General features: G+C 37.1%; 1 protein-coding gene across 1 annotated transcript; it reads right to left on the bottom strand.

The window, feature by feature from the left end:
• Positions 1-6,762: 6,762 nt before the first annotated feature.
• On the bottom strand, positions 6,763-9,066 carry LOC128204753 (uncharacterized). Its single transcript, XM_052906159.1, has 3 exons — positions 9,019-9,066; positions 7,560-8,228; positions 6,763-6,772 (listed from the first exon to the last, which is right to left on the bottom strand). The coding sequence occupies exons 2-3, from the start codon at positions 8,213-8,215 to the stop codon at positions 6,763-6,765; spliced, it is 666 nt and encodes a 221-aa protein (XP_052762119.1). The 5' UTR covers positions 8,216-8,228; positions 9,019-9,066.
• Between the last annotated feature and the right edge of the window lie 1,139 nt (positions 9,067-10,205).

Below are 10,205 nucleotides of genomic sequence, written 5' to 3'. Positions count from 1 at the left end.
TGCTGGCACGACATTGGACATTGGACATTCAAAAGTGAAAGTCGTGCTAGCACGACATTGGACATTCAAAATCGAATGTTGTGCTGGCACGACATTGGACATTGGACATTCAAAATCGAATGTCGTGCTAGCACGACATTGGACATTGGAGATTCAAAATCGAATAGTGTGCTGGCACGACATTGGACATTGGACATTCAAAATCGAATGTTGTGCTGGCACGACATTGGACATTGGACATTCAAAAGTGGAAGTCGTGCTAGCACGACATTGGACATTGGACATTCAAAATCGAATGTTGTGCTGGCACGACATTGGACATTGGACGTTCAAAAGTGGAAGTCGTGCTAGCACGACATTGGACATTGGACATTCAAAATCGAATGTTGTGCTGGCACGACATTGGACATTGGACATTCAAAATCGAATGTTGTGCTGGCACGACATTGGACATTCAAAAGTGAAAGTCGTGCTAGCACGACATTGGACATTGGACATTCAAAATCGAATGTTGTGCTGGCACGACATTGGGCATTGGACATTCAAAAGTGAAAGTCGTGCTAGCACGACATTGGACATTGGACATTCAAAATCGAATGTTGTGCTGGCACGACATTGGACATTGGACATTCAAAATCGAATGTTGTGCTGGCACGACATTGGACATTCAAAATCGAATGTTGTGCTGGCACGACATTGGACATTGGACATTCAAAAGTGAAAGTCGTGCTAGCACGACATTGGACATTGGACATTCAAAATCGAATGTTGTGCTGGCACGACATTGGACATTCAAAAACGATTATCGTGCCGGCACGACATTGGACATTGGACATTCATAACCAAATGTTGTGCTGGCACGACATTGGACATTGGACATTGGACATTCAAAAGTGAAAGTCGTGCTAGCACGACATTGGACATTGGACATTCAAAATCGAATGTTGTGCTGGCACGACATTGGACATTGGACATTCAAAAGTGAAAGTCGTGCTAGCACGACATTGGACATTCAAAATCGAATGTTGTGCTGGCACGACATTGGGCATTGGACATTCAAAAGTGAAAGTCGTGCTAGCACGACATTGGACATTGGACATTCAAAATCGAATGTTGTGCTGGCACGATATTGGACATTGGACATTCAAAAGTGAAAGTCGTGCTAGCACGACATTGGACATTGGACATTCAAAATCGAATGTTGTGCTGGCACGACATTGGACATTGGACATTCAAAAACGATTGTCGTGCCGGCACGACATTGGACATTGGACATTCATAACCGAATGTTGTGCTGGCACGACATTGGACATTGGACATTCAAAAGTGAAAGTCGTGCTAGCACGACATTGGACATTGGACATTCAAAATCGAATGTTGTGCTGGCACGACATTGGACATTGGACATTCAAAATCGAATGTCGTGCTAGCACGACATTGGACATTGGACATTCAAAATCGAATGTTGTGCTGGCACGACATTGGACATTGGACATTCAAAATCGAATGTTGTGCTGTCACGACATTGGACATTGGACATTCAAAAGTTCCTGGTTGTCATAGATATTCGTGCAGTGATTCAGATTATGTTAATAGTCAAATCGTTCTTTAAATAGTTCTGGATGCAGCAAAGTGAAGGCAATAAAAAAGAGTTCCATACGGGTACTTGTTTATCTTTGCCCGTTGGGAAGATAAGAATTTCACGCATGGACAAATGTTTGAATCTACTTTTCTGAGGTGGCAGAAATATATATATCCGAAATCTTGGACTGGTGATAAGGCTGCAATTCTAATTTTTCCATTCAAATTATTGTGTTAAATAACGACATTCAACTTGGCTTTTATTTTTTAAAATATGGTTTATAATAACGTATATCTGTCTATTCATAGTGACCAAATATTATTTAGGCATCCAATGGAAGTGGTAAATATTAAGAGCAAAAATATAATGAAACGACAACCAGTATACAAATAATAATTGTTGGACAAAGGTCATTTTTACTCATTAATTATCTGTCAGTACCCTTTAAAATAATACCAAAATTATATGGGATCCCCATGCATCGAAATGTAGCATTATCGCCAATGGTTTATGCATTGACAAGTTTAGCTGTGTGTGTATGTTGCCTTAAGTCACATCCATGTCCGACAATATTATACATTTGAGGTACCTAACACATATTTAACAAAGAAACTTGTATTTGAAAGTCCGCAACATTGTTATTGAGAGTTGTATTAAAACAATCCTTTCGATTGATATACATACATATTTCCATGTAAATGCAGACACATTCATTAATGTAATATAATTATTCTAAAGCTCTGTAGATAAACACATACTGAAGTGCACATTTGTTGGGTTTATATAATTATTTGCGCTTTGTTTCCTTTCAACCCTTTCAACCATTGTCAGTTCTGCCCAAGATGCCATTTCCAATGGCGCTGGTGTCACATTTTACATGTATAAATTGTATATTCTGTAAAACCTATAAGAACTTATGTCGTATGTGATGAAGACGTCATTTTGAATTCTTTAATGTCGATGCGATTGATTATAAAACGCTTTGTGTAATTCTGTCGACTTATCAAAAAGGTTTATCGAACACAATTATTTCATATAAACTTTACCAAATGAAGACGACGTAGCATGTTCGACTAACTGAGTCGATAAAAAAACAAGTCGACAGGCAGGAATAGGTTACTTTATCGACTCATTGACAATATTTTTTTTGTGTTTACGTAAAACCAGATAAAAAAGATGTACGGACGATTACATTTATACTTGTAGGAATCATCAATGCATGTCTATATTTTCCATATGTCATTATATACTGTGGATATAATTATCTTCACTTCCTTTATAAATGGTACTAGATGTGTAGCAGTGATGTGTAAACAATTAAGCTTATTAAAAATATGCCATTTTGAAAGCATTATCACTGTTTGTCTACATATAATCCACGACCATTCATAAGTATATTCATTTGAATCTTTCTCTGCATATGTGACATCATATATATCTGAATCATGCTTAAGTTTCAAATATTGCGATGGAATCGTCATGACAATGCTCTCTTGGTGTTAATAAATTTTATAATGGTTCATTGCTTTGTGATCTCTGACCCTTTTCAAATAATTTCAAGACAATATCTCAAATAAACAAAAAATCCGAATAATGCATGCAATCAAAATTAATTTAAAGTCGGTAAAAAAAAAACATTCATTCATAAAACATGTCATACATTGATTTAAATGTGCTAACTGCTAGCACGACTTTCGATTTTGAATGTCCAATGTCCAATGTCGTGCCAGCACACCATTCGATTTTGAATGTCCAATGTCCAATGTCGTGCTAGCTAGACTTTCACTTTGGAATGTCCAATGTCCAATGTCGTGCTGGCACAACATTCGATTTTGAATGTCCAATGTCCAATGTCGTGCTAGCACGACTTTCACTTTTGAATGTCCAATGTCCAATGTCGTATGTTTAGCTAACTTCACACAGCTGACATATTAACTGTTTTTATGCACAAATTAACACATTGAAGCGATTATCAACATTTTTTTCAAACACGTCGTTATTAATAAAACGCATTAACAATTGCTTGGAAATAGAATAAATAATTAGGCCGCCAGGCCGCTAGGCCGCCAACTTCACGCCGCTAGGCCAATAGGCCGCCAGGCCGCTAACTTCACGCCGCTATGCCGCTAACTTCACGTACATCCCAAATATATTAATCATCTTTAGTGATTGGTCTTGTTTACACTTCCCATAGAAAATCTCATTTTAAGAAAGAGATAGATATGCAATATAGTGACCTGATATTCTTACCAGGCGTATCTGCTGAAGATTCGGCGAGATAAAGAGAAGAGCAAACTTCAAACAATATTCCCCGGGCTGTCACAGAGAGCCAGGAGGACCATAAAATATAGTTCATTGGTCCATGGATAATGATGAACAGGTTTATTTGTTGATTTGGTATTCCATATAATCGTCATAATAACCACTACCACAGAAGCCTTGTTAGAACAGGTGTAAATTGGTCAGCAACAAAAGTTGTTATTATGTGAGGTGGTGTTTTTACAAATATAAGATGAATAATTGAACGTGACCATCCGGTATAAATGGTCGGTGCATCAAAAAGTTAGTGACCCCCCCCCCCACACACACACACACCCACCCCCACACCTCGGATTCTAAACGAAATGGTTTGGGGGATTTTTTTTGGAACGACAAGGTCGTCGTCAGGTAACTCGACCAGATAGACATGTCTGAGTGTAAATTAGAACACGACATGATTAACAGTGTGTGTATACCACGTGATAAATGCTAAGTCGGAAGGCAATATTTTGCTTCGAATGAAGACTTTAAACAAAGATAACTTCACTATTTCTTCAGCAGTTTAAATGAAACTTAGCGCGTCTACGCCGCTTGCGGAGCCCCGCCTTCGGTCTTTTACCAGAGTTTGATTGAGAGTTAAGTTTCTTAAAACACTTCGACAAACCTTTTCACAATACGGCCGTCAGACGGAGCACTGTCATATCATTATTTTGGATACAGGTTTGTCGAAGTGTTAGATGAAACTAATCATCATAGCAAACTTCAGTAATAAAACGAATGCGGGACTCTTTATGCTGCAAAGACTGTCCTTTGTTTTATTTAAAATGGTGTAGTAAAAGAAAAGTTATCTTTGATTTAAGTCTTCATTTTAAGCAAAATGATTCCTTCCGACTTAGCATATATGACGTAATTTATCACGTGGTACACACACACCGATTAAGCTTCTACAAATGTACGTCTAGAATATCAAGTTACGGTTAAGGCTCTTGAAGTTCAAGTACATAATGCTTCATTAACTGATGAGATTATGATCTATGATGAAGAAGATGTGTATGCAGATGAATAATATTCATATGGGCCTGAATTTATCCAGAATCTCCAGAAGTAAAAGTACAATTGTTAACATAATTCCAGAAGAATACTGGCGGTGTGGAAGAAAGTCTATAAGTACATGACGAGTGAACGAAACACAACGGCCTTCAAACTGTCTACTCTGTGGCCACGGGGGGATAACTTGAGTCTACCCGGTATTACAAGGCCATTTTTGCAACGGAGTGACATTCGGAACTCCTCGGTCATTTCTATCGAAAACAACCTCGGATGTATATGGTTGGTTTACAATGTCAGAAATCTGTACACTTTAACTACGCTGCGTAGTAATTTCAATTTAGCAGTTAATCTTAACGACTTAACTATTAAGAATCTTGCTTGCAATAATACACTTCACTGACAATCAATTTAAACTATGATATACAAATACAAACTAAAACACTACATTTAATTAAAAATATAATTCAAAATTTTACGAACTACTTCTACTGATGTACCGGCATACATCCGAGGTTGTTTTCGATAGAAAATGGCCGAGGAGTTCCGAGTAACGGAGTGATTGATGCAGGATAAAGACATACTAGAAAACATGAAGTCCGTGAAAGGGAACTGTGTAAAAATGAACACGAAAAGATAAAGATCAAGAGCTCTTACATAGATAATGTTTGAGTAACTTACTTAAGTTAACAAAATAGTTTGCTTGGATCACGTACTCTGAATGGTGTGCATTCCCTACACGATTTGCTCAAATTTACATTAACGCTTGATCAAACGTTCATAAGTGTAAAAATGTGTGTGCACAGCAATTGATTTTGTTTTCAAAATAGTATTATCAATTGAAATGTATAGATTATAAGCGTTACACTTACCTGAAAACGTCATAAAAACGGTAAACGTCCAGTTCAGACATGAATTTTATAGCTATTAAATATACCCATTCACATGCCACATGCCATGTTTGTTTGTATATTTGGTAGTGTGACGATGAGCTTGTGATGATTGAATCAAACTGAACATAACCACTCACCATTTCGGCCTACTTTTGTTATTATTACTCTTATACTTATTATTCTTATTTCTATCATGACTTAATAATAACATCAACTCTCATAAATGGTACAATAAATGAACAATATTACTTGGATTAAGATTGTCTTTCTTTAAATGTTGCTTTGCCTCGGCTCGACATTGCACGTTCCCTACCTTCATGCAACATGATAGTTTGGCAGATTGAATTGCTTGCCGAAATGGTAACTTGGCCGAGTTGACCCGGATTCCCAATATGTTTTATATAATTTGCTTTCCGGTCTGCACGCGCTTCATAGTAGCAATGAATGACAAGCTTTTCTGGTTCCCAATTTTATGGTTCAGTGGTGCACCCCAAGAAATGCTATCACTCCGGCAGAGGAAGGAACTTGTCCCTTTCACGTAAGTACCGTAGAAGTACTTTCGTCCAGCGAAGGTACTTCTAATTTGGAAGAAAGAGTTCAGCTTTAAGACTGTAAAGGTAACTCTATGAGCAGAGGTCTATTGGTTTTTGGACTATTTGAGATAAAGCAGGCACTTATTCGAGTTGGATTAGTTGATACCGGTATGTTTTTAAATATAATTTTGGACGAATTCAGTGTTAAAACACTAAGCTCTCTACGGGTCTTCGAATGGCTTGTTCTCAACCATTTTCTATTGCAGAATTAATGACTGTTTTATAAATGGAATGTTTAAAATTCGATCATTGTTAGCACACATTTATTGTCAATAATAATATTTATATATATGAACGAATAAATCTCAATATATATATATATATATATATATATATGTCATAGTAACAAACCAAACTAAGACAATTGAGGTTACAATAACAAATAAGACTACGAAGGTCTTAAAAACAAATAAGACAATTGAACAAATAAGACAATTGAGGTTACAATAACAAAAATGAGGTAATAAAAACAAATAACACGAATGAGGTAATAAGAACAAATAACATGTAATCACTTTCACTATAAAAATCATTTTTGGTCTGTGTAAAATTTGATAGTAAGACCATACCATCTGAATGAAACTTTTAATTCGCTTGTTATTCAGACGACTGCCACTTATTGCGAATATGCATGTGCATGTATTTAATTGTATGGAATAGACTTTATGTTGTAAACTGTTGAATCAGATGAATTTAATCCATTATTCATAAGGATTTGTAAATTTTGAACTATTTTGTCCCATGATGGGAAATTCAATAATAATAGGTATCATATAATATTGACTATCAGATACAATAGTTTCGCTGCAAAGATTAAAAGTATCTTCCATGGCCGAGAGTGTAAGATCATAAGTATCTTCCATGGCCGAGAGTGTAAGATCATCAGTATCTTCCATGGCCGAGAGTGTAAGATAGGTTCATCTTAACCCGAGCGTATGATGTTCTGCGGAAACGAAACGCATTTCTAACATGGTTAAATTATTGGATCTACTTATCTGAGGTGAGAGAAAAGAATTTCTAGCATGGTTAAGTTATTGGATATACTTATTTGAGGTGAAAGAAAAGAATTTCTAGCGTGGTTAAATCATTGGATCTACTTATCTGAGGTGGGAGAAAAGAATTTCTCCCACCTCAGATAAGTAGATCCAATAATTTAACCATGCTAGATATTCTTATCTTGCCCACGGGCGAAGATAAAATGCGGTATAGTTGCGGGTATCTGTCGTCCATCCACCTTCCAAGTAGCACATAACGGGTTTAAAATATGGCCTGTAGTCGCGATGATGAATGTCTTGCTTGTGGAATGCCTTGAAGAATTCGCGCATTTCTGCAATCTGGTCACTGACGTTGTGTTTGTTAAGAACTGATGGAGGAACGTTGGGGAACGGAATATCCTCTACCTCATTGTAATTCTTGCTTTTCGTCGATGGCATCTTGAGCTTGTAATCGTTGTGCCTGGTGCGGAACTCGACTCCATTCAGGACAACGATAAGCTCGCCAAGCCCTACTGTTCTGTCGTAATTGGAATGCTCGTGAATACCAGCAGCAGATCCAGCAGCATGAAGTGTGTGGTGGTAAGGTCTAGTCCCTGATCCACCGGCCCTGACCTGCTTAAGACCTGATCCACCTTCTGACCGTATTCGCTCTTCAACAAATAGTTGCTGCAACATCGTCTGTCTTGCAAGGCCTCCAACGGTCTGTTTAAGCTGTTTTAGCTCGTCATAAATGGTCTGCATCATGTGCATGTCCTGTTGGTGCTGGGTTGGAGCTTGGGTTGTTCCCGTGGCGCTGCCAATTGCCACGATGGCACTCGCCATCAATAGGCACATGAAATAATCCATGGCCTACCAATTTCTTCAAGAAGTATATTGAAAGAGTTGAATTAGAAAGATCCATACATATAGCGTACAGCTTATCTAAATGTATCGGCTTTAGTCTCGATCAGTTTTCATATGTAAACTCTTCGGTAGCTGTCAGAACCATTCAGTGAATACTACAAAATGTATATTAGGTTGAATCTATCAGAACATGTTTAAAGCGGTTTCTTCTAAGGAGTCAGGCACCAATTTTTGAGACTTTTAAAGTCTCTTATAACACGTTTAACCGAAGCTCGCGACTTTTTTTTTCTATAATTCAAATAATATATACTTCTTTTTAGACTTTAATTAGAATTATCTTTATGATAATCACGATAAACCACTTTTTATTTATCAACCCTAACCTAGAGTATGTATTTTGGCTAATTGAAATAGCTACTTAAGCCTGTTAAGCTTAAGAAGTTTCGATAAATTGGGACCGGACATCGAAATCTAGAGCTTGTGTTTCTACGTGAATAATTATTACAATAAGACCATGTCATACTAAGTTCAAAAATATTTTTCATAAATACATGATAATGGGGCAAAAAAAGGTTTTATTAACATTAAGTCCATTTTGAATGAGTCTATCTTTGAGTTAACCAAACAAAGTTAAAACAAAAATATATTCAAATGAAACTGTGCTAGAGTGAAAAAATGTTCTTTAATAAAACAAACTTTGAACAATATTAAACATTGATTGAGTAGCGTTATTGTATTTTGTTATTTTATCAAAGCAATTAAATCTAAAACAGTAAACATACGAACGTATATTAAAGTTTACTTACGTTGTGTTAACAAAGTGAATTTTTTCGAATGAGGCTACTTTGAAAGTGACGATCTTTTTGTTGTCAGCTAAGAGTGCATGGACTGATAAGGGAAAAATTATTTTAAATCGAGCTGAAGACAAAAAGATGACCTTTAAAGGACATTAAATGAGGTTCCAAAAGTACAGTAACATGGTCTACAATGCCCTCAGTCACACATTCAAAATGTATGCTGCTGTCTTTCCGATTAAATTTGTCAAAAGTCTAATCAAGATCATGGATTTGAAGCATTAAGGGGCACAACTATCTGTCGAAAGTACTTGGACCATCATGGGCTGGAAATTCAAACAATTGTAAAAAACAACAACATCTATTTACTTATGACAACAGCTCAGATATTGTTCAGGAAGCGTCCCGATTCAGCTGTTTCTAGCCGATTTCTTCCCGATTATCCGGTCCTCAGTCTGATTCTGATCCGATTTGCAAGTTTCCATGGTAAAAAAACGATCCAATCTGTCCAGAAAGCGCCCAGATTCCGATGAACGCGATCCGGAACTGATCAGACAGTAACCAAACAGTGAACCGACGCTGAAGGAATACATCTGCAAGCTCCGGACGCAATCTGGACCCAATTAGTGAGAAAAATGATATATATTTCCAGAGCATAAATGTTTTTAAAGGCAACGCCAAGACACCGTTCAGACAACACCGGATATAATTGCGATTTCGATCCGAAACAGCAGAATCATCCAAGACATAGTCACGATAGATATCCGACTATTGACACAATCGGCTGAGTTTCCAGAATGAAACGAAACGCACCTAACTGTCGGGAGTGCAAAAATCCAAGTTAATTATTTCTCGCTTCAAATGGCACCATAACAATGTTTGAATGCTGCATTCAAGAAATAATGCTGCACTCTCCTCAAAACTATTTTAAGAACGATTTGACTATTTACATAAACGGAATCACTGCGCGTATATCCATGACAACCACAAATTATCAGATATCTATACGCTAATTACTTTCACTAAGGACAAAAGAGTTCCAGCGAAAAAATACATTTTAACTTTAATTTGTTTAACTGAGATGGGAGAAAAAGCATCTACCATAGCCGCTCGTGCAAGATAGGTTCATCACAACCCTCGCGCATGGTGTTCTGCGGAAACACGGTAAACCTCGTTTCCATAAAACACCCTACGCTCGG

This window comes from Mya arenaria, chromosome 10 (assembly GCF_026914265.1).
Source record: "Mya arenaria isolate MELC-2E11 chromosome 10, ASM2691426v1".
Taxonomy (NCBI): Eukaryota; Metazoa; Mollusca; class Bivalvia; order Myida; family Myidae; genus Mya; species Mya arenaria.
The sequence above is the reverse complement of the archived record's forward strand: the minus strand, read 5'-3'. Positions and strand labels throughout refer to the sequence as shown.

Coding starts and splice junctions, on each gene's coding strand:
- LOC128204753 (XM_052906159.1), bottom strand. CDS start 8,215: ATGGATTATTTCATGTGCCTATTGATGGCGAGTGCCATCGTGGCAATT.